This window comes from Hirundo rustica, chromosome 11 (assembly GCF_015227805.2).
Source record: "Hirundo rustica isolate bHirRus1 chromosome 11, bHirRus1.pri.v3, whole genome shotgun sequence".
Classification (NCBI taxonomy): Eukaryota; Metazoa; Chordata; class Aves; order Passeriformes; family Hirundinidae; genus Hirundo; species Hirundo rustica.
The window spans coordinates 7,473,178-7,497,601 of NC_053460.1; the positions used below are offsets into that span (position 1 = coordinate 7,473,178).

Here is a 24,424-nt window from a genome sequence, read left to right on the forward strand (position 1 = left end):
AACTGGGCTGCACAGGATAGTACAGGAGTGGGAAAGGTTGTACTGGGACTCCGCCAGCATCGTCACCCTGGGACTGATTTCAAAACTGGGATTTCAAAACTGATTTCAACTCTTGGGATGTCCCAGAGGCTTTGGCAGGGTCTGGGAGAGGTGACTGGGAGGTACAGTGTCCCCACCCAGCCTGCCTGCACTCTGCTCCCCAGGGATTTTCAACGACCCTCATTCCATCCCAAATGCTCCATCTCTCTTCCCCACCCAGAAGCCATGTCCTCTGTGGGATCAGAGTGTGGGGATATCCCCCTCCTCCCTGTCACCCCGCAGCCCACCGTGGGATGGAGAAACAGGGGCTCCAGTCTAGCAGTACTTGAATTTATTAGTAAACTGTTCTTTGGTAAATGATAAAAACTCAAGAGACCAAAGGAATGAAAACAACACCCCCGCAAAGAAAAAAAAAAAATCATATAATTAAACAAACCAGGCAGATGGGGAACAAAAAAAATGTTTTCCCCCCCAAATGGGATTTTAGCAACCTACAGCAAACCCAAGAGCTGTTGGGGGAGCTCTGCAGTGATGGGGGCTCCCCCTTGTGCTTGTTTTAGGGGAGGAGGAGCGTGGGCTGTGTGTATGGGGTCCTACATGGGGGGCTCATTGCAGAGCACCATCTCCAGTTCCTTGCGGTAGAGTTTGCCCCCGTCGGAGAGGTTCATGATGCTCTTCCTGTAGTTGGTGAGCTGCTGGATGTTCATCTCCTGCAAGGCATGGCGGGCAGAGGGGGTGGGCATCCCCTTTCTCCCTGGGGTGTACCCCCAGGCTCAGATTACACCCCCCCAGCTCCAGTGCAGCTTCCCATGAGGATGCGGGGTCAGCACCCGGACCAGCATCTCCTGGTCCCCATGGAGCATGGACACGGAAGGATGCTGCTGGGAGAGGGGAGAAGGAACTGGGGGGCTCTAGGGGTGGCACCCAAGCTCTGCCCCCACTTACTTTCTTATTCTTCTCATACAGGTCTTTCAAAAGTGCATCCAGCTCATTCTCATCAATGAAGCCATTTCCATCCTGGATAGTGTGGGATGGACATCAACAGCAGGAAGGACACAAGCCCTGCAATTCCCCCATGGACGTGGGCATCCCCAGACCTTCACCCAACACAACCAGAGGTAAACCCAGTTCTCCCATCCCTAACCAGAGCAGGGAATTGCCCCAACCAAACCCATATGACTTAGGGTTATTTTTGGCGTGTGGTATTTGTTTGGGGCGGTTTCTCATGAGCCAGCTCCCTACCTTGTCATAGAAGGCAAAGATGGCATTGAACTCGTCCGAGGAGAGCTTCATTCCCTGGGAAGTGACAAGGGACACCAGGGTATGAGAGGGGTTGGAGGTACAAGCAATGGGAATGGGTTTTATTGTTATTATTAGCAGTAGGGAGTAGTATTGTGTTACCTGAAACTTCAGAAGAAAGTTTTCTTGCACAGGCAAAAGTCTGAAAAACAAGAAGGGCAGGGAAGAGCGGGAAGCAGCCAGAAAAAGACACTTTCTTAAATCACAGCAATGTTTTGCTCAGAAACATAAGTAAATTAAAGAGGAAAACAGTTTTCCCTGGAAGCTGGAGCAGACTCTTCCTAAATATGAGCATTTCAGGCGTCTTTCTTTCCCCAGCTCTCCTTTCTTGCTGCCCGTGACCTTACCGGGACATCTCGGAGAGGCCCAGCTTCCCATCACCGTTCATGTCGAACATCCGCAGCTGTTGGGATGCAAACAGTACCCTGTCACCCATCACCTCTCCCTCCCCTGCATGGCACCCACCTGGGGTGCTGAGACCCCCGATGGGGGCACAGTGCCCCAGGTCCCACTCACAATGGTCTGTGTGTACTCCTGCAGCTTGGGCTCGTCGTAGGGCCGGTTCGCCTTCTTCAGCAGGTCCGACAAGAAGCCCTGGGAGGAGAGGGTTTTGCTCGCTGTCCCCATCCCCAGATATTCCAGCAGGGATGTCCCACTGGCAGGGACCCAGCCCAGCCCAGCCTATGCCCACAGCCCACCTTGAGCTCGTTGGCTTCGATGTAGCCGCTGCGATCAGTGTCGTACCTGCGCCAAGCCTGTGGAGGGACTGCCATGAGCCTTTGCAGGGGGCTGTGTCCCCCACTCCCCCCTGATGTGTGTGTGTGTCCCCATAAACCCTCTCTGAGAGTGTCCCCACCACCCTAAAGGAGATGGAGCCATCTCACAGCTCCCACTGGTGTCACCTGCTCTCCCTTGGGGCTGGATGCTTTTGTTCAGCACCACACCAAGAGTTCAAGCGCCTTTATCCTCATGTCAGTGCCTTTATCCTCATGCAAGACCAGGCTTTAATATTTAATAATATTTAATTGCTTCCCCCAATTAAACAATAGTGCCTGCTTACCCCCCATCCATGTCACAGGGTGCTCCTCTTTCAGCCTTCCCCTCCACCCAGGGTTCAGTTTCCATGTAAAAGCTCCTTCCTCTCCAGGATGCTGCACATTCCCCTCCACCCCCAGCTATGTTTTATTCCCCATCTGCAATTTCCCTCCCACCTGTGTGGGTTCACCCCATACAAGGTTGTGGCAGTGTTGACTTTGGCACATCCCTTGGGCACTTAGGAGCAAACATGAGGGGAAGTTTACAAAAAAGCCCCAAATCCTTGCATCTCACTTCACCTGGAGGCTGGGATGAAGCACACAGTTTCCCTGAGAAGTATCCAAGAGGTGCTGAGAACTGGGAAAACTCACCACACTCCTGTTCTTCCCTAAACCAGCACTGCCTCCCAGTGCCGAGTCAATGCCAAGAGTTTTGGGGAGACCAGGGGATGTTTGGGCAGTTCAAACTCCTAGTTGTTTTCCCATGGTAGAGCTGGATTGAATTCCTCGGGGATTCCCCAGCACAGCCTGTCCCACTCACCTCCATGAACTCTGAACTGGAGCCCACATGCTGGCGGAAACACAGCAGAAAATTCTCCTCTGTGGGCAGGATCTGGGCCAGCTGTGGGGAACACAGGCATGGTGGAATGGTGGAGGGGGAAACAGCATGGGGGTGGAACACGAACAACCTGGGGTTTGTCAGGTCCAGCACCGCTCACCTCTGCCATCTCAATTTTTCCATCTGCATTTTTGTCGTATTTGTGCATGAACTCCTTCATCTTGTCACCCAAATTGTCCTTCTTTGAGTCCTGCCAACAAGAAGAGAGGAGATGGGAGCATTTTCCCCATTGCCTGTGCTGGTGTTCTGCTTTCCTCCCAGAGGAGCCCCAGTCCCACTCATCAGTGCCCAAAGGAGATGGGGCTGACATGAGCATGAATCTTTGGGCACAAGGGAACGGGGGAAGGAGGGAGCAAACCCAGGAGATGCTCTTACCACACCCGCCCCCCTTTCTTGCACTTTCCAGCTCCTGAAAGAAATTTTCCAGCTCTTTGCCTTCAATGTAGCCATTTCCTGGGGAAGGAAAAAAATGCAGTGAGACTTCCACAGTGTCAGGGCACAGGAGGAGAGGGACAGATGCTCACAGGGGACAGGGAGCTTGTTCCCTCTGCACCAGGACATGGCTCCGAGGCAGCTGTGGCAGCAAGGAAACGCCAGCCAGTGTTGATACTGAATGTTACACATACTGGTGATACCCAAATTTGCTCAGGTGACACACAGCCCTGGACTTGTCCCTTGCACTCATTTGTAGGGCACAGGGGACTTTGTTCATTTTGGTCTTTGCTGCATTTTCTCTATCTGATGCTTCAATCAGATGCCTTAAATAAAGACGCCCTATCCCGTGCCAGCACCTCCCAATCAGGAGTCTCCTCTCAATCCCCTGTGGGAGCCACAAGGGCAAATGGGGAGCAGAGGCAAGGCACTGGGTACATCTGGGTGCAGGATCAGCCCCAGAAAGGGGTGACCCCACTGCCAATCTCCAGCATGGCCAGGAGCTCCAAAAGATCCCTGTCCTGTGTACCTCGCACCTCTCACTGCTGGTATCTGTGCTAAGATGTGGTTCCTTGCCTGCCTGTGGGATGCTCCATGGCTGGATGGTTCAGCCAGGGCTCAGCCGCAGACAGCTCCCACAGCGCTGGCCCTTGGTGGCTTTGGGGGGTGGCTGCTGTGCCTGGATCACATCAGGGCTGGGGACAGCAGTGAGGACACTGGCTCCATGGTGCTGTCACCTCCCTGCCAGAAATCCTCCCTCCCAAGAACATCTGGACACAGCAGAGGGATGTTGCCATTTCCCCTGAAATGCCTGGCTGAGAGATAGCCAGAGCTCTTCTTTGTGAACATTTCCCCCAGGACTGCTCTGCATATCAGCCTCTGGAGGCTTGGACCGCAGCTCCCTGCTCTGCACCGCCTTTGGCATTATCACCTGCAGGCTCCTCCGCAGCTTCTGCTCCCCACTGCTGCACAGCAGCTGGGAACAACCCATCCACATCCCAGCTTGAAGCACTGGGGAAGTCCCAGGGTACCTTCCTCTTTGGTGAACACATCCCAATGGATGAGCAGTATCCTTCCCAGGAGGGGATGAGGGGCTTGGGTAATATTGGAGTGCTGGTATGAGGTACTTGGCTTCCCCCTGCTCTTCCCAGGGGCTTTGCTTTTGTGGGTGCAGGAGAGCCCCAAGCAGCTTTGTATTCAGTTGGGGAAAAAAAGAAAAATCAACAGGAGTTTTGAGCTGGGAAAAAAGAATAAGGCTGAAAAAAGCTGTGGCCAGTAGCTTGGCTTTCTCCAAGCAGCAGCTTGGACAGGTCTGATCCATGTCGGCAGAGCAGTGGGATGTGGTGTCATGGAAAATCCCCTCCGGAGCGCCGCAGCCAGTCCATGTAGCTCCACCTCGGAGCCTCGGGGCAGCTGTGGCTGGTAAAGTGAGGACATCAAAGACATCCAAGGGGACATCTCTGGGGCATGACAAGCCTTGAGGGGAAGCGGCTCAAGGCACGGAAACCACATTGAAGGGGTTTAAATGCAGGGATGAGCTTGGGCAAAGTAGTCCCATGCACGGGGGAATGAACCCCAGGCCCCTCCATTGGCACAGGGAAGCAGGCAGGGCTGTTGGAGCTCCTGCCTGGTGCAGCCCAGCATTGTCCTTGTCAAGGCCACCTTCTTTCCCGACGCCTGAGTCCCTCCTCTCCTGGGCACCTGCCGTGCCGCAGCTCCACAGCCTTGCCCTGCCTGGGGGCCGTGGGCCAAGCTGGATCCGAGCCTGCCGCTGTGTTTTGGAGATGACAGAGCACATCCAAGGGCGCGGTGGGACGTACTGCAGGGAGGCAGCTGGACACCACATCAGGAGCTGCCCACTCCCACTGGAGTGCCACCTTCCCAACCCCTTGGTGGGTCCTTCAGTGCCAGCTCCAGCAGTGACAGGGACCTGTGTCTGTGTCCCCAGTGCTGTGAGGCTGTGGGGGGGGGAACCCCAAAATGCATCCAGGAGCAACCTGAGCTCCAGTTCCAGCAGCACAGTTGGGGAGGCTGCATGATGCAGTTCCCAGGAGGTTTTTGCTCCCCCAACCTCCCTGCAGGAACAGGAGACTCAGTGAAGGACAGGAGCTTTCCCCTGGGCTGCTGTTCCCAGTGGGCTGAGCCTCCTTCACGGCACCGCAGCGCTGGAAGAAACTGTTTTCTCACAAAACAATGCTGGTTTTTGCATTTCCCCCCCAACCCTTTTTGGGGCTGACAGTGGTAGGAACAGGGATGTCCTGCTCAGATGTGCCTCTGTGGGAAGGTGACATCCCCATAGTGGACACGGTTTTTGCCACAGCATCCCCGGGAGAAGGTTTTGTGAGTTTGGGGAGCAGGCAGGCAGAGACCAAACACTCCGGACGTGGAGGGACGGTTCCTAAGCCTGCCCCAGGCGTGGGACACCGGCTGTCACCCCTGGCAAGGGGGTGGCCCTGTGGCCAATCTGGTGGCCGCGCTGCCCCCTCCCTCCAGGTACCTAGTGTGTGGGGCACTGCCGAAGCAGGGAGACGGAGGGGACCGAGGGTGGACAGCGAGCACCCCGGCAAGAGCAAGACCCCCAGAGCAGCACCCAGAAGTGACCCAGCCCCGAGCGAAGCCCAGCTCTCAAGGCACTCGGGGGACGTGCCAAGGACACCTGGGATACCCCGGGCTCAGCGTCCCATGGGCTGAGGGCTCCCAGTCCAGTTGTGGGGCTCCCCGTCTTTTCCGGACGGGGAGGTCCTGGGGGACCGATCGCTTCCCCGACCCCGGAGTTTCAACCTACGAGGCTGCGCCCCGGAGAGTCTCCATCACCCCGGAGACTCTCCATCCTGGAGTCTCTGCATCCCGGGGGCTCTCCATCACCCCGGGGGCTCACCGTTACCCCCGGGATGCGGCGGTGGAGGTTCCATCCTCTCCTCCGGGGTGTCCAGGGACTCTTCACCACCCTCCCTTCAGCCCCGTGCCCCCAGGGATGCTCAGCCCGCTGCCCTCCCCGCCGGTTTTTGGAGGAGCGAAGTGTCCCGCGCGCCCCGGGACTGACCGTCCGCGTCGAAGTGCCGCCAGATGTCGAGGAACTGGGAGGCGGTGAGCTCGGCCAGGTGGAGGTGCGGGGCCTGCTGCGGCCCGGCCATCCCGCTCCCGATCCCGCTCCCGATCCCGCCGCTCCCGATCCCGCCGCCGCCCGCAGCCGCCTTATATACCCGCCGCCGCCGCGCCGCCCGCCGCCACCAGAGGGCGCCGCCGCCCCGGGACACCGGCGGGCACGGGGGGCAGCGGGAAACGGGAGACCGGGAGACCGGGAGACCCGGAGACCGGGATACCTGGACAGAGGGACACCGGGATACCAGGATACCGGGATACCTGGACAGAGGGACACCGGGATACCAGGATACCGGGATACCTGGACAGAGGGACACTGGGATACCAGGATACCGGTATACTGGGATACCAGGGTACTGGGATACCGGGACACCGGGACAGAAGGACACCGGGATACCGGGATACCGGGACACCGGGACAGAAGGACACCGGGATACCGGGACAGAGGGACAGTGGGATACTGGGACACCGGGACAGAGTGACAACGGGGCACCGGGATACCGGGACAGAGGGACACTGGGATACCAGGACACAGAGACACTGGGATACTGGGACACCTGGACAGAGGGACACCGGGACACCGGGACATCACCATACCAGGACATTAGGACACCAGAATACCAGGACATCGGGATACCCCGGATACTGGGATACTGGGAGCAGCACTGGGCACTGGAGTCAGCAGCCTGTGCCCTGACACCTGTCCCTGACTTGTCACCTAACCCTACTCTCTCACCTATGCTGCCCCATGACATCTACTCCTGTCCTGTGTCACCTCTCCCTGCCCTGTGCCACTTACCCTTGACCCACATCACCCACTCTGCTTAATGTCACCTACCCCTTTCCTGACACCTAGCCCTGCCCTGTCACTCTGCCCTGCAGCCTCCTCCTGCCTGTCACTCCATTCCTTCCCCAAGTCCCTTCTTGTGCCACCGAGCCCTACCCCAGTCACCGTGTCCATGTCCTGTGCCACCACATCTGTGTCACTCCCTCATAGCAGCTTCATGGCTCATGATTTGCTGGTCCTGGCAGGAGGAGCAGGGCAGTGGCAGTTCCTATGTCACCACCACCAAGGGACCATGCAGTGGCCACAGCAGGGCTGTCGCTTGCATGCAGGGCTGGAGCGAGGACACAAAACTTGGATACTGCAGCCATCTTTTGGAGGAAAAACCAAGGAATCCTCAGATCAAGGCTCTGCCATCTGTGCTGGAGCAGGTCTCCTGCAGGGATAGAAGGGATGCTCAGCCCAAAACACATTTCTCACCCTGGCTCTCCTTGCCACTCCCCAGCTCGTTGCAGGATTTTCTTTTCCCAACTTTTCCCAAACGGCAGGGAAGTTTCCAGGCCCAAACAAAACAGCCACACATGGGGTTTGTCACTGGCTCCAGCGCAGCCTGCCCAGGGGAAGCGTTGCCATGGCTACAGTGAAAAAAAAATAATTCAGATCCAGCAAGAAGGCTGAGCCGATGGAAGTGCTTAATTAAAGATGAGAAGGCATCGGGGAAGTTCAGATGTGCACAGAGCAGGGACGCAGTCGGCAGCAGGCAGCTGCTGGGAGTTATCCAGGGCACTGCCCATCCTGCCGGGTGCTGGTGCCTTTATTTTTGTCTTTTGGCTGGAAGCACGGGGGGTGAGGTGCTCCCTCCGAATGGCAGGGGCCTGGAGGAGCTCAGTGCAGCGCAGATGGAGCCATGCCTGACTGCGGGGAGCTGAGGCAGGGCAGGACACAGGACCTCAGGCATGGGAAGAGATGTTGTGCCAGAATCCCATGAGAAGAGCCACGCTGGGACACCGAGCAGTGTGATGGCCTTCTCTTCCTCCCTGCTGCACAATGCAGCCTTCAGGTACACATGGGACACTGAAGGGTGTCCTGTGTATTGCATTCACATTTCCTGTGGTTTGGCACACAAGTTAGTCCAAAAAAGCTTCTTTTTTCCATTATTGCAGCACAGTTTTCCCCAGCAGAGCCCATTGCTTTACTGTCCCACTCCCTCTGGTCTGTGGCAGAGCAGATTTTTCCTGGGGGCTGAGAGGGGACACTCACTGCTTCTGCAGGGCTGGGTTTAGAGATGTGTCCCCAGCTGTGCCCAGGCAGAGGAAAGAACTGGGCACAGGGACCAACACTGGTGCATCATCTGCTCCACAGGGAGCAGAGCTCCAGCCCAGTGCAGGGATGGCTTTGGGCCACCAGCCCATCGCATTCATGCTGCTCCGTGACACCCACCTCTCTGCCAACAAAGAGCCAAGGTTGCTCCAAGCTGGGGCCTGGGAGCAATATTTCGGCTCCAGGGCCACGCCCCCCCTTCTCTGGGGAAATGCTTCCCCAAGATGCCTCTGAAGGGGCAAGAAGGGCTCATTGCTGTAGGAAGGGATTTGCTAAGATTGAGAAAGACTTTTAGAGAGGGCTGTGAAGCTTCAGGAAAGGAAACAATGGTGGTTGTGCTGCTGTTGGAAGCCGTCTCCCACACGTGTGTCCAGGCACTGGGGATGTCCCTTTTGCAGGAGAAAAGGCTGGATGCTTCCCTCCAGCTTTCACCACTGTCCCACCAGCTGGATATGAGGAAAAGGTTCTTCACCCAGAGGGTGGCTGGGCACTGGGACAGGCTCCCCAGAGAAGCAGTCACAACACCAACCCCGACAGAGTTTAGGAAACATTTGGACAATACTCTCAGGCACATGACAGGATTTTTAGGATATCCTGTGCAGCACCAGGCATTGAACTTGATGATCCTTGTGGGTCCAACTCAGGACAGTCTATGGTTCAATCCAAACATGCCATCAGATTTTGAAAAGAATAGACCATCGTGCTGTTTACAGAGCCAGGACTTAATTCAGCAACACACTGGGATCAACCCACTACCACGACGCACATCACTCCCCCCTGCTCTGCACATTCAGCACAGCAGGGGAGAATTTAGTCCTTTCCTGCAAATGAAATCCTTGCAGTGAAGACCATAAGCTTTCGGAAAAAATACCTAAACAACATACCACTACAGCAGAATCCCCTTAATTCAACTGCAGGTTTTCAATAAAGAGAAAACATCTAAAGGGAATTTTGATAACTTGAAGGCAGTGCACACGCTTGCTGCTGAGCTGAGACAGCACAGGTTTTTAAAAACTTTCTGATTTACTTTTAAATAGGAAAGAATGCAAAAGGCAAACCTCATGTAAAATAAAATAAATTAGGAAACTGAGGCTTGCAAAGGGAACAGGATGAATCACACCATCAGATTTTTTGGGTCACAGGGTTGTTTCTCAGATAACAGGAGAGATGTCTACTTAAACACTCATTATATGGTCCAGCCAAGGGCTGTGGCAGAGGTTTCTCCTCTTGGCCCCACACTTTTATGTGAATCTCACATGAAGGCATCACTATAACACCTCTGTCTTCTCCAGGGGACTGGAAACAGCAGGACCCTGTGATCTGGAAAGTTTTCTCTGGACTGATGAGCAAGGGAGAAAAAAAAAAAAGGCTGGCACAGAGGATGAGGCAGAGTGGCTCACGAGTCCATGGCTGTGAGTGAGTAAAGGAGGAGCTGTGCCAGCTCTGCCCTGTGCTGACACAGGTGTTCATGTGTCCCTTTGTCACAGGTGCAGCCACATGGGACAGCCCGTGCTGGTGGCATTCCCTTGTCACGCAGCACCGGAGCTCACTGCCAACCACAGCACTGAGAAAGCCAGGATCATCACCTCATTTGGGGCTCTTCTACCACTTGCCAGGTGTCTTAGCTTTTCATGCATCTTTCAGCTTATCCTAATGACCACAATGCCCTAGACTTCAGAAGCAGGTAAATGGCACAGAGTCCAGGAATGAAGAAAGGTGAGGTTGTCATTTTAGCCACGGATGTTGCCAGAAACCACCAAAAGCACTAAACAAAAGGCAGAACATCAAGGGAACTGTGTCCTGCTTCCAGTATAGATGACTTGCTGCTCTGGCATTACCACAGCCCACTGCACTTTCTAGCTGCTCAGAAGTTAAGTTGAGGCACTTTGGTTCTTGGTATTTTTTCCAGAAGTTTGTCAGCCTAGCGGGATCTGTAAGAAATACCTGTGCCTAGTGCTGGTCAAATGTTGGTCCTGCTTATCCTGAGCTTTGAGTTCTGGTCCCCCAGGGATGTGGTGCTACGGGGTTTCCCTGGGTTATCCTCCAGCCTGGGGGTTGGATGTAGGGGGAGCAGTTAAGCACCTCCTTTCTTTTTAACTAGAGGCATTGGCACAGCAAGCAAAAACACATTTTTCAGGATCACAGCAGGTTTTATTCCCCTACAGTTCCTTCCCCACACCTTACCCATTTTACATCACCGTATTTCAGACTTTTGAAATTCATCAACAGTAAAAAAAAAATCAAAATGGTATTTAAAGTATCTCCAAAGCCAGATGAGCTGACTGTGTTAATTTTTTTATTTCCCTCTTTGCCTGCAAATGAATAAGATCCTTTCCAAAGTGCCCAGGGTATCTTCCTCTTACCGTTGACAGGTACAAAGATCAGGATGTTCATGCAAAGTCTGGGCTATCCAAGCCAACTCTGGGCAGCTAAAAGAAGAGCCTCAAACTGTTTAAGGGCTCATATGCATTTTAGATTTTTTTTTTAACAGACATAATTTGCTGAAGACTTAGCTGTACAGTGATTTTCAGGTTCAATTTTAAGTTGCATGTCAGCTGTATTCAGACACAAGAGCATGGTATCTGCCTCCGGTGCAGCTGGGGAGAGGAGCAGACCTGGCCTGCTGAAAGCAGGTGCTGCTGCCAAGCCCCTCGTCATCTCAAACCCTGCCTGAGAAGTACCAGCACAACAGCAGGGTTTTTTTGATGCTTCCCTTCACATCCCAGCCCAGCCTGACTCTGATTAATTAATGGAGTCTGCTGAAATCCCAGCCTTAGCTACTCTGGCTGCTGCTAGCTACAGCGAGCTGCACAGCTGCCTTCCACTCCCACTTGAGAGACTTTGTATTTACCAAGTATTAATTAGATGAATGTGAAGCACCATTTTCTAGGCAGGGGAAATTATCTGCTCTCTCTGTGCCCTGTAACAAGCTCATGCTGGGACAAGTCTGAAAAGGGAGCAGGTAGAAGTGGTTCCTTCTTGCTCTGCACATCTGCCACTTTTCATATTTCCCTGCTCATGCTGCCCCCCGTGACAAGCACTTCACTCCTGCTTGATCTGGAAAGGGAACAGCGTTGTGAAAGACGGAGCTGGAGCCTCTTTCCCTTTGCAGATTACCACCAGAGCTGGTCCCAGAGACTGTCCTGAAGGTGATACCCACCAAATGAGAAGAGCTGCTGTCTCCGAGGGTTCCTCTGGGCTCCTCCAAGTACCAGGAGCTGCTGAACATGCGACTGTGCCAGGAAAACACAAACAATGAATCCTTCCCTCCCACAAGTCCTGCACACCAGCCTGGGCAGACATTTCTCAGGGCTGACCACAGGTAACATTGCCCAGGAAGAGAGAAGGGGGCCACCCCAAGGTCTCCCCTACACCTGAAGCGCTTCCATTTAATGGAAAACATTCACAGCACAGCTGTTCCTCCTGGTGGCAACATCTGCACCATGGATACTGCAGCTGACACCAGTAGTTGCAGCATGAAAGGCTTCAAGCAAATACCCATCTGGAAAAAAATGGAAGAAATGTCATGGAAGGCTGAAGGCTGTGACGGAGGGCGAGCATCAGTGGTAAACAACTGGTCAGCTAAATTTAGGAAGGCAGGTTGGGAGCTCTCCATGACCGGTTGGGTGTCTTCTCCTCAGACCACTGAGTCAACTAAAAACATTTAGCTATGACAGTGATGGGCTTTATAGAGAACTACAAGAAAAATGCAGGGAAAAAGGTTATCTAATAATTACCATCACTGTTTCACATCCAGCTGCATCCACAGCTCAGCTTGACCTTTGAGGAACAATGAATAATGCACCATTCTGGTGAATGTTCCCCCTTTCTTGACAGACCGTCAGCACTCTGGAAAGGGAGAACCTCTCCTGTTTGTCCTTTACTCACTGCTTGGTTCAATTTCTTTATGTAAGAGGACCAAGAAAGTCCCAGAAAAATATCATACCTGTTTCAAAATATTTCCCCTGTAATTTCCCGTTGTTAAAATCCACAAACCATTGATGCTCCAAAATCTGCTGCAGGGACAGCAGCAAAGCTCATGTGAAACATGGGATCAAACTGATCTCTCTGTCTCTGAACACCAATAGGAAACCAGTCTGCAGTGCTGAAGCCGCTGATCTCCAAGACATCCAGAAACTGATCAAAACCAGGGAGAGCTAGACCTGGATTCTGTTTCCAGATTGGCAATGTTTACATGGCACACAGGTAGGCCATGTCTTGGACTGAGCTGAGTTTTCATGTCCTGCTAAATTGGGCAATGAAACAGAATAGAGAAGTGTGAGGGGTGCTGGGGAATGTGTTGCATTGTAGCAAACAGCTACGGAGCTCTGCAGCCGGTCACGAGGAGCCAAGGGTGAGGAAGGAGAGGGCTTTCTAGGAGACCTTCTGGGAGGGGAAGGTCACACAACCCCATGGCAATGCAGTGGTTTTCCAAGCTGTAAAATCAATTGCAATTCACCTGCTCTGCACCATTGCTTGTTCCAGGCAGACCTCATCTTCAGCCTGGCCTGTTTTATGTATCCAAAACTGAGTCTTTCTGTGGGCTTCCACTGGCTTCAGACCAGGTCCTACCAAAGCAGGCCCAGCAGGCACCAAGCCCTACGACCAGCTCTTGACCTGGTTCATGGGCAATGGGGAGCAGAGACTTGGGGCAGGAGCGTGCACCAAGAGGGACAGCTGGAGGTCACAGTACTGGGGGCTCTGCTGACACTGGGGTTTGGGAATGTGCCAGAGTGTTGAAGTGCCAGTAAGTGTTTTGGTCACTGGCTGCTTACGAGGGGATCATCCTGGCAAAATTCAGAGCAAACTTCCGCACCTGATCAGATAAAGCACAAAGATCAAAAGGTCTATTTTAAATCGGGAGAGAAGGGGACAGTCCCACCAACAGCTCTCCCCCAACACTCAGCAGTGTCCAAACACATCATGATATGAAGGATTAATGGCTGGAGGTCATGGAGAGTTTGTGCTTTCCCCCAGCTTCCCAAGGAGGTGTGTGACCAGTTTCTGCAGGGCTTCAGCCCGGACCACCGAGATGCGCAGCACTTCCTCGTGGTTGGCTTTCTCTTGGCTGTTGTAGCTCGTCACCACTTTGTTGGTGATGAGGGAGATCCCGAGGACTCGGAGGCCGCAATGCCTGGCTACAATTACCTCTGGGACAGTGCTCATGCCTACAGTAAGAGAGGAAAGAAGCAGAACGAGTCAGGATTTACACAAAAATGATCTCTCCAAGGCTGCAAACCATGATCCTACGTCCAAGCACACGCCCTTATCTCATTCCCCCCAGGTCTGTGTCTGAACTCTGTAATAGTTACAGGCTGTAATATGTACAAGGCTCAAATAGCTGCAGCACTACAGTTACAACTCTGCTCAGCAAAATAAACCTCCTGCATTCGATCCTTGTGCCACAGCTCCCTCCTCAAGGTGTGTCAGGCTGCTTGCAGACTCGCTAAGGAAGTACTGATGTGCTGTGTCATTTGGCTCTTCCTTGGCTAAAAAAGCTATTGCAAATAAAAATGGCTTTGAGGGGAGCTGAGCTCCTTTCCTCACACACAACGAATCTGCAGGCATTAATGAACAGACTTCCATGAGCCAGGGGTCATGGAAGGAATCATAGCTGGAGGAATCATACGGATCATGGCACTTAGTTTTCTTGTACATAGTTGGGAAGGTATCCACGATTACCATTCCTAAACAAGACTCATAAGGAGGGCTGGATTGTAGAGAAAAAGCACAGTGAAAATTTTTACAGTGTCAGAATTAGAGGAAAAATACTAAAAAATACTTCATTTTCATTGGGCCTATCTCAGGGCTTCCGAAGTGGAGCCATCTGAGCATGAGAGATTTTGTGCTTGGGAAATAAACACAAAGTTGTGCTGAGATCCCTGCCCTGCGCAGCTGTAACCACAGGGACTTTCTGCAGATCCTCCCAGGAGCTGCACTAAGCCACTGCAGAATGAAGCAGAGATACACAGAGCTCATTTCTCCAGCCCCAGGAGATTTAGAGAGTCAAAGACTGAAGCAAGTCAGCCTTGAGCAGAATTAACTCTCGATGCATGTGCCCAAAGAACCCTGGCAGCCCAGCCTGGCAGCTCACCCACAGCATCAGCTCCCAGCGCCTGCAGCAGGCGGCACTCGGCGATGGTCTCGTAGCAGGGCCCAGCCAGCAGGCAGTACACTCCTTCCCTGGTGAAGCTCAGGAAGCCCAGCTCCTGTGCACTCTCCATTGCCAGCCCAAGCAGATCTTGCTCATAAGCATCTGACATGCAGGGAAACCTCACTCCAAACCTGAAAGGCAGTAAAGGACACAGCCGTGTGATGGTGCTACTGCTCCCCCCATCAGAGTCCAGGCATGGTCATTCTTTGGAGAAAAGGGAAGTGTTCCACTCTTATTATCAGGTAATTCTGCCATCAATCACGGAATAACTTGGGTTGGAAGAGACCTTCAAAGGCCTTCTCATCAAAACCCATGCAGTGAGCAGGGACACCTTCAGCTAGATCAGCTTGCTCAAAGTTTGGACTTACCTGACCTTGAATGTTTCCAGGAATGGGGCACCTACCTGGGCATGAAATTCCTGATAGATCTAATCACCCAGGCCTGTCAGCACACAGAGGTTATGGCTGTTGGAAGGTCTGGCACTATTTCCCTACTGGAGGAACCCTTCTGGAATGGTATTTCAAGGGCTTCTGTCTCTAGTGAGCAATGATGGGCAGTTGCCTCTCTCACCCGTAACTGCTCATGATGACTTTTAAACATTCCCCACCAGAGAGCCGCTGCTTTTTGGGCTCCCTGAGGCACAGAGTCCCTCAGGCTGTCCCTGAGTGGGGTTTGAGCCAGGCCTGAGGGAGCATCAGTCCCCGTGTTTAAGGCCCATCATAGCAGGGAGCTACTTTACATCTTGGAGCTCCAGGGCCATATTTTAGGTAGCTTTCATCTTCTGCTTCAAGACTGGGTCTCTTGCTTTAGGTCTCAAAATAGCAGCCCAGTCCTGCTCCTGATGTAGTGAATTCTGCTCTCGACTCAAGGAGAGCAGAAGTAGATGGCAAAGATTGTTATGGTGGCACTGAGGAAAGCTGGAAAATAAACTCCCAGCCGTGGTCACCAACGCGGTTCAGTAGGAGTGGACCGGGTCCCTCATTTATACTATTAAAGCTTCTGCTTGTTTACATGTTCTTCCAGCTGAATGCTTAGGGCACTAGGTGGCTTATTTTGTTTTTATAAACACTAAATATTATATAAATAAAAACAAACTTTCCCTTCTGGTCTAAGGCAATAAGTATTCATCACCATGAAAATTGCTTTCCTTTTCTGAAGGATGGCCAGCAATGCAGAAGCCCAATCTCTAATTTATTAAAAAAATATTATTTCCACATCACTTCATTGCCTCTAGTTTTGCTCTGTTGTGCTTAGATAATTCCTTCCTGGTAGCTCAGCTGAACAGGATTTTAGGAGTTTGCTCAGTTAAATCTCTGCAATACTTTGAAACCTGATTCATAAAGACATTTCGCCCATTTTGATGCCTTGGTCAGCAGTACAAAAGTCACCTCCCAAAGCACTGCAGTCTTCACCAAGAAGCTGCTTTCAGGAGGCAATGAGGCAGCTATGCTGCCTTTGAACGTTGTCCAGATGCAGTTGTTTGATTGGAGTTTCTCCTCATGCACCAGAGCAATTATGCAAGTCCACAGAGCTTTAAACATTCCATGAGGCTTCCCTGCTTTTGATCATTTTCCTCCAACCCACAGCAATACCTACAAAAATCTAAAGATGTTCCACTTCAGATGGGTACTACGCTCTTGCCACAGAATCACAGCACAGTGATTGTCTCTCCTGAGGGAGCTGCCAGTACCTTTCAGATTCTTTCAGAAGCAAGAGCCAGGTCTGCTGTTACATCAGGAAGAAACTAACTAAAAACCATGCAGGCCACCTTACTCTCTGGCAAGATCTGAGGACAATCCAGATGCCTGCCCTGCAAATCTGTCCATTTTTCAAGATGGGCCTTCCACCGTTCTGATGGTGTCTTGGAAGGATTTTGGGATAATAAATTAATTTTGGAAGGGACCTCGAGGTCATCTAGTCCAGCATCCTGCTCAAAGCAAATCCAAATCTGGTGGCAACTGCAGTTCAGGGCTGAGGATATGTTAGAAGCTCCTCTCTGCACTTTCCATAAGGTAAAGATTCTGCTACACAGCCAGTACAGGAAACCTGACTTCCCAGTTCAGGCAGCAGCACGTTGCTCTTGTAGATCTCAAGGTCTCTGAAGAAGCTGCCAAGACAACCACCTCTCATCAGAGTTGATAAACTGTTGATAAACTGTTGATAAACTGATTGCTCAGTTAAGAGGAACCAGCGAGAGAGGGGCTGGTAGGAAGAGGAGCAGTGGGTGTCTTTAGCAGATGGTACAGCTGGTCATGTCAGGAGAAGAATCAGAAGCCTACTAGTACAAAACAAAACCTTCTGAGGGTTTGTGTGTAAACTCCTTGTAGGCTTGTAAAAGTAAGCAACAGCCAAGGAAAGGCAGGGCAGGTGGCACAGCACACACAGCTATTGCTGTAACTCTTCCCTTGTGGTTATCTGGAGCAAACTCTACCTCTCAGTAAATATTTGTCAGTAAGCACAACTGGCAGTCCCAGCCCCTGGCTGAAGAAGAAAGGATTCATTGGTAACACAGAGCTGATGCCTTCTTACTTACCTCTCATCATTTGGTCCACGCAGGGGATTCTGCCCTCCCAAGCCAAGCAAGCTGATGTGATCCCTTATGAGCATGATGTCCCCCACTTGGAAGTGGGGATTCAGTCCTCCAGCAGCATTTGTGACAATCAAGATCTCCACCCCCAGGAGAAAGAACACCCTGATGGGAAAGGTGACCTGCAAGAACCAAAAGCATTTGTGCAATGAGTATCACATTTGTAATACCACAATTTGTGGATGCAAAGAGTCTACATATGGAGACTAAACAACCTTCTTCAATGTTAAACATTCCTCTAATTTAAAGAGAAGGTTCATGCTTTTTAAACAAATTAAACATTATCTTGCAATGAAACAAAATCTTGCATTAAAATCCAAGACCACATTTCCTACAGTTGCACTAAGGTCAAATAAAGGTGGTACAGAAAGAACATGCAGATAGTTTTTGCTCACTGCCAAGGTCTTGCAGAGATCAAACCACTGTGCTGATTGAAGTAACTACTTATGCACAGGGACTTGGAGAGTAATCCAAAGCTAAGGAGCAATTGGGAGCTGGAGAAAAAAAAAATTAAGAAGTTTGATTTTGAGGAGTCACAAAAGAATTTGGATGATACCTGCTATCAATCAAATGCTACTGTGAGAAAAAAGATTCCTAATAATGGACACCACTTCTTCAAGAAATTAGTTCATTTTAATAGACAAACTTGTCTTGACAAAGCTAGTTTTGTACTGAGTGGTTTTAAAATAGTTGCTTTTCTATAAGACGTTGAGTGGTGCCAAAAATTACAGTTTATATCCAAATGCAACCAACCTCAGTGCAAAAAGGAAAATCTCAGCGCTATCCTAATTAAAAAAAAAAGAGCCAATAAATAAACATTATTGTTGTTTTCTAGCAGAAAAGTACATATGTGCACGGTAGGTAACATAAATCTCCATACATTCCAGTATGTTAGCTGGGAGGTTATAGCAGCTTGCAGTAGCCTGGAAACTTTTTCTAAGTGAAAAAAAAGCTGTAAACTATACAAATGCAATAGAAGATTAAAATAGATTATTCTCAGCAAAGTTTTCTTGTTGCTGATTTAAATCATGATTAAACTGACTAAGTTAAAGCGTGTAAATTAATCTGCCTTCTATGATAAACTATTTCTCCCTGCAAGAGTAGTCGGGTCAGCCAATTTGGGTGGCTGTGCAGCATGACCTTCACCCAGCAGAAGCCATCCACCTCTTGAACTCCCAATTTTTTCTGGAGGGGGAAAGATCTGAAATCTAAGGAAGACTCATTTCAAGAGCAACGTAAGTTCATTGCAAGAGCCAACATCCTGCAGCTAGATAGCAAGGCAAGCAGTCACTTCTGCAGCTTTTACAACACACGTCCCCTGTGTGAATGTTTTCCTTAAGGAAACTCACCGTGCTGAAAGAGTAGCCTTCGTAAGAGTGGAAACGTCCCTGCATGCACACGCAGGGCTGTCCGTTCAGCTCCCCAAACACCAATCTGCCAACGTGCCCTGCCACTGCAAATTAACAGAGCGTCACTTTAGTCACAGCTCTCAAGGACTTTGGCTTTAGAGTGATCTGTTAGTTGATGGTTTTGCTTTACTGCAGGGCCAAGCACTGCAAAGCTGGAGCTGGAAATCAAATCAATAAATAAATAGGTATTTCCGTGCTATGATATTGATGTTTTTTTACTGTGAACACACATTTCGCCAGTGTGGGACTGGTTTGCAGACTTGAGTGAGCCCTGTGTGAGGCTCTGCTGCAGGCTGCTGGCAGGTGTGGATGCCCTGAGCTGTGCTCACCCGTGCTCCGTGGGAAGTGAGGGATGTCCTCGTACAGGAAGATTGTCTTGTTATCCAACACTTCAGCCAGGCCTCCCAGCCCAGACCCGCAGACGATGGCGATCCTGGGCCGCTGGGCAGCGCGGGCACGCAACCAATCTGCTGTTTCCTTAGACACCTCGTAGCTATTTCTGCAGGAGGAGAACAGGTCAGTGAGATTATCAGCCCATTCAAAGAACAAGCTTCAAAGGATAAAACTCCTGAAAAGGTGTAAAGAAAAAGAAATTTCATTAAGACTATAATAATTGAAGCTTCACTGCTATTATTGAAGATGTATCACATTTAATCTCATGTATTTTACTCCTGACTACAGGGAAATCATTTGAATCCCCTTGGCTGGTTTCATTCTGTAGACGAAGAATGGTTAATGATACCTAGATCACAGAAATGTCACAAAGCATAACCACTCCTGCTTCTGATGGGCTCTGCTCTCTCCCGAGTTACTGAAAAAAGGCAAAAGCACAGTTAGACTGAGAAATTCCAATCTATATGAGGTGCATGGGGATGTCCAGCCTGTGATGGGGAAATCCAAGTGTGGAGCTCTGAAGACACCTGAACAACACAGCTGGAATGCTGTGCTGATGAAAGAGTAGACACTGTCATCTGCAGTAGGTAAAGATTCAGGTAAACCTCTGAGACATGAGTCAAGCACCATTACAGAGATGGAGAATGCAATCTCTGTAAGTGTTGAGTGCCATCAGCTCCCACTACTTCCATCTAGGCTGGTAGCACATGTCAGACACCTGCCTACCTTCTCGGCACCTCGTGCCTTCAGTACAGAAGGATAAACACGGAGATCTTACTCAGCCTCTTCTCTCCCACAGAGTGGGCATGGGATCACACCTGCAGTCCAGACATAGCCAAGAGCCCCAATGACATCAGTCTCCATCAAAACAAGTGAAAACCAGGAATCTGGGCTCCAGATCTTCAACTGATTTGAGAGAGGGACTCAGTAAATACCTTGGTTAAAAGTCTTATCCAGCAGGGAGCCCAATTGCCTGAAGGTGGGATAGAAGTTGGCATTACAGTGCCTGTTGTGTATCTGTCTCATGGGAAGGGAGGAGAGTTCAACTTTTAACCTCTTAGCCCAGTATTCAGGTGCCTTAATCACAGTCTTGAAACACGATCAATAGCAAAATAATCCTATAATCCTGTTTCCAATAGGACAATGCAGATACTTTCTGAAAGTCAATATCAAGGTTGACTGGAAGCTATCCTCAAAAGCAGGGGTACTAATAGCAGCTCTTGGAAGCAACTCAATCATTACCATTGATGAGTAGAATTAATGCTTGTACATGATAGAGGACTGGGCCCTGGAGTGAACCGACACAGGCAGGGGCAGTGGTTCTCTCCATGAAAAGTTGATCTGATTATTGAGAGGTGAGAGCAGGTGATGTAAAATTGACTGGAGGTGGTGATAAGCAGTCACTGTCTCTCCAGGAATGTTTCTTTTGGTTCTTTTTTGTCAAGTCTCTTGTTTCAAGAGGTGTAAACCTTAGTAATGCTGTGCTGCTGCTCTCAGCAGTCTTAGAGGACAGACAGAAAAGCTTTCAAAGTGGTGCTCCTCACTCCACGATGTCTCAGGCCACTGAAAGGATTTGATTGTCCATGTACAACTGGTTCCTCCAACTAAAGTACCAGATATTGAAACAAAGGTTCTCAATTCTATGCTTTTTCTTTCTTTATACTGACGTGGTCAGTAGTCATTGCACAGGTGTTTTCTGTAAGCATTTAATCTCTTACCTGTCTAGTTACTACTGTGTCTTATCCAGCATATGATATATCAGACTTACAGTCCTAGTTACAAACTGTGACATCAGAAATACCCAAAAATGTCATAAACCTGCAATCCAATGGGAAGAAATAACTTCCATACACACAGATTAAAATGAAGAGTCATACTTAGCTGAAGTACTTTTCAAAGGAAAAGTTTGGAAATGAGAAAGTTTATTTACCATCACATACTGAATTTTATAAGTGTATCATGAACTCCTGAAGTAAGCAGAAGCTGTGAAAGTGACATTAATAAAGACTACACTTGACTATGTTATCACTTGCTCCCAGACAAAAGGTTTAAAAGTGCTTTACATACATTAATGAACAATTCCCCCCAATTTCTCTGTTGAATAACTGTAATCCTTGTTTAGAAATTCAAGGGAACCAAGAGGATTTATATGTAATACCCAAGCTTTTGACATACCTGTGGCAGGCATGAGGAAAGAACAAGGTCACCAGGATCTGCTCTTCCTCATGACCATGATACTTCTTGTTTCAGTATTTTTTTAAGTGCATAAACCATTGCAAAATATCACTGAAAATGGATATTATTCCTATATCCTCAGAAATTTTAGGAATGTTGGATGGAACCCATTCAATGTCTGCTGAAGACATCAGGACTGACTGAGCTACGCCAAGTTACAGTGAATTTTTTCCTTTTAAACAGAAGATATTAAAATACTCCTTAACCAAAGAAGTAACTCCCCAGTGCTGCATGTTTCCTTGCCTGAAAGGGGCTCCAGCCAGTGCACAGGGCCCTGGCAGAGCCCTGCCCATCCCAAAGGCTTTGGGCACATCGGAGCTGTCCCCAGTGCTGAGAGCACAACGATGCCAAAATTAATCCGCTCGCAGTATTTAGCCTTCAGAAACCTTCCGGATGACATCAAAGGCACTGGCAAGCACTGATAATTTCTGAATGCAAGGGAGATACCTGCTCAGCAGGAGCAAAGGGGGAGTTTGACCTGTGGGTCACCAAACAGAGCGTTCAGCCTGGAACTGCATGAGCACAAGGCCTGTGCAAGCTTTTTGACAGCTTGAATTAATACATGTAGCACAAAGGCCCCTCTGGCTGCTCTAACAATGCACACCTAATAATAGTGCTCGGTAGCATCGCTTTGGATTAAATCACAGGATCAGCTGAAAACACAATCCCCTTTATTGTGATTGCTGTCATCCACTGGAGAAACGCATCTGTCGCAAAACACAGGACTGTCACCGGTGACAGACCTTTTATGGCATGAAAAAACCCCCACCCTTATTGTGCTTCTAAACTGGCTGAAAGCAAATCCATGTAAAAAAGCAGACATATCCCAACAAGCAGCTAAAGCATTATGTTTGGGGGCACACGGCCATACATATTCACAGGCTGTGCCTCTCCACAGGAGATATTTGCCTCTTCTGGCCCATAACCTCTCCCAAGGTCACCTACTTGCTGTCATATTTCATAATACCAGCACCTGCACAGGCAGATGGCCAGATTCCTCTCCAATAATAAGATGTTTACTTCTGAGCAGCCTTTGTTTGACATTTATTGAGTGCCCAGTAGAAAGAAAACAAGGTGAGGAAAAGCGATGTAATTCTGTTAACCCCATCCAGCTTGGGACGTCTGTGCATCCCCTATTTCACAGCATCTTACCTGTCTTCCTCAGCATAGGCCATCCTCCTCCTCTCTGGATAACCAAAAGAAGGGGATGGTTGCTGGAAATGGAGCTGCAGGGTTTTATTTGACCAAGGAGCAGAGGCCTATTGAACCTGCAGAAGCTGCTGCTGTCTCCGGCAGTGAGTCAGGGAGGTGTGTCCCAGCTTCTCTCCGCTGTCCCCTGAGCATCTCTAATCCCCGAGTAGGAGTGGCATGGTCAGGACATCTGCTTTTCTGGCCTCACCCCACATGACACACATGCTCTAGAGCTCTGCAGAAAGCTTACACGCATGCACACACACACACACATACTGTAATGCAGATTAAGCCTAGAAATTTCACACGCACACACACACAACAAGAGATCTGCCTGGATTTGCACCTCTTGTGTCACCTGGGAACCAGCTGGAGTCACCTGCTCCTGTGCAATTCAAACCCCTGGGACTGTGCAGACTCTGCGAGATGACCTGCACCACCTACCACTGACACCAGAGCTTTCCATATCTCACATCATTCATTGCCTTCCCATTCTTTCATGGCAACCAGGGGTGATGACCCATTAGCTCCCCTCAGGGTTTTTTGTTCATGTTTAATTGCCTCACCCTTCCCAAAAGGAAACACGTCTTTGAGATATGCTAAACCTCTGTTCAGCAGATTATGGGAGACACGGGAAAGAAGACAGACACCCACCATCTGTCCCTTTAATTTTAGCTTTGCTGTGTATGAAAACAAATATAAAAACAACCTTGTCACATGGATCTGTTTGTGCATCGGTGTTTGATGCCAACAACTGATGTGAACCACATTTTACGGAGCCAGAGATGTTTCCAAGACAATTGAATGCCAAAAAAATTCAAGAAAAGCAGTGATGAGTAAAGACCTTACACGCCCCAGCTGAGAGGCCACACCTACAATATGCACTCACAGCTTAATAGATCCAAAATGGACACATGGGGGTAGAATTTATAAATACCCCAAGCAGGGATAAAACCTCAATTAGAATTTGTCAATTCTTAGACAAATCAGCCAGACATTAACAAAAAATTTAGAAAACTGTGCAGTACCCACTTCAGGTCTTGGATTTCTTATTTCTTACATTCCTCTTTCCTTTATGATCTTGAAGATCTTGCATCAAACAGACCGTTGTTACCCCAGAAAACTGTCTCTGAGAACTTTAAAGCCAAACAAGGTAAAAAATGCAGCAAGAAAAAAAACCCACGGCATTTTTAGAGAGAGAGATATACTTCATGCTGGAAAGCAGAAACCCAGTGAAGCCAGCACAGGCTGGGAGTCTGCAACAACCAACAGAATTTAAAAATACAGTTCTGTATTATTTGTTGGAAAATACAGTTGGCACTGAAAAAATAGAAAATGGACCTGAAGAGGAACCATAATGAGGGGCTTTTCTCATCAAGTTCTTGACCTTCTCCCTTTCTCCCTTAAATTCACATTTCAATTTCCTTCTTACTTTCTCTTAGAAAGCTTAAAATGCCTCTTTTACAGAGAGAAGCAGGTGGGGTGCTGCCAGTTCATTGCTGCACTGGCATGGTGCATCTTAACTCTTGGTTTGCTGAAGGCAGTGGGAAAATCAACAGTAAGGATCTATTAATCATTTTCCCTTCTATACCCTCTTTCTAACTCTGTTTTTACCACGTTTCCCCTCATTTTTCAGCTATGTCTCCTTTTTGTCATTCTCATTCTTCCACTTCTGAATCTTGGTCATCTCTGCCTCCGGTTGTTCAAGGTATATCCTCCTTTTTTAGCATTGTTTTTCTGTACAAAGCACAGCAGACTGAGAGCAGAGATGGTTTTAGGTAGATTTAATTGCACCACACCCTGTGCCCAAAGAGGGCCCACACTGC

At 49.7% G+C, this 24,424-nt stretch overlaps 2 protein-coding genes across 2 annotated transcripts; both read right to left on the bottom strand.

The window, feature by feature from the left end:
• Positions 1-355: 355 nt before the first annotated feature.
• CALB2 (calbindin 2) lies at positions 356-6,593 on the bottom strand. Its single transcript, XM_040075684.2, has 11 exons — positions 6,467-6,593; positions 3,350-3,444; positions 3,092-3,181; positions 2,914-2,994; positions 2,037-2,093; positions 1,855-1,932; positions 1,686-1,741; positions 1,441-1,480; positions 1,282-1,335; positions 985-1,056; positions 356-749 (listed from the first exon to the last, which is right to left on the bottom strand). Exons 1-11 carry the CDS (start codon positions 6,555-6,557, stop codon positions 633-635), a joined length of 831 nt encoding a protein of 276 aa, XP_039931618.1. The 5' UTR covers positions 6,558-6,593; the 3' UTR covers positions 356-632.
• A 4,525-nt stretch (positions 6,594-11,118) lies between these two features.
• LOC120757947 (purine nucleoside phosphorylase-like) lies at positions 11,119-22,701 on the bottom strand. Its single transcript, XM_040075685.2, has 6 exons — positions 22,560-22,701; positions 19,109-19,278; positions 18,720-18,823; positions 17,317-17,492; positions 14,724-14,914; positions 11,119-13,797 (listed from the first exon to the last, which is right to left on the bottom strand). Exons 1-6 carry the CDS (start codon positions 22,580-22,582, stop codon positions 13,580-13,582), a joined length of 882 nt encoding a protein of 293 aa, XP_039931619.1. The 5' UTR covers positions 22,583-22,701; the 3' UTR covers positions 11,119-13,579.
• Positions 22,702-24,424: the final 1,723 nt, after the last annotated feature.

Bases quoted from the DNA above. Each gene is read 5' to 3' on its own strand.
- LOC120757947 (XM_040075685.2), bottom strand. From the start codon at position 22,582: ATGGCCTATGCTGAGGAAGACAG. The intron at 18,824-19,108 runs GTGAGCACAGCT...GTTAATTTGCAG, and splicing joins TCACTTCCCACGGAGCACGG to TGGCAGGGCACGTTGGCAGA. The intron at 14,915-17,316 runs GTAAGTAAGAAG...ACTGCCTTTCAG, and splicing joins CGTGGACCAAATGATGAGAG to GTTTGGAGTGAGGTTTCCCT.
- CALB2 (XM_040075684.2), bottom strand. From the start codon at position 6,557: ATGGCCGGGCCGCAGCAGGCCCCGCACCTCCACCTGGCCGAGCTCACC. The intron at 3,182-3,349 runs GTTTGCTCCCTC...TCTTGTTGGCAG, and splicing joins GTGGTAAGAGCATCTCCTGG to GACTCAAAGAAGGACAATTT. The intron at 1,057-1,281 runs GTAGGGAGCTGG...CACACTATCCAG, and splicing joins TCTTTGCCTTCTATGACAAG to GATGGAAATGGCTTCATTGA.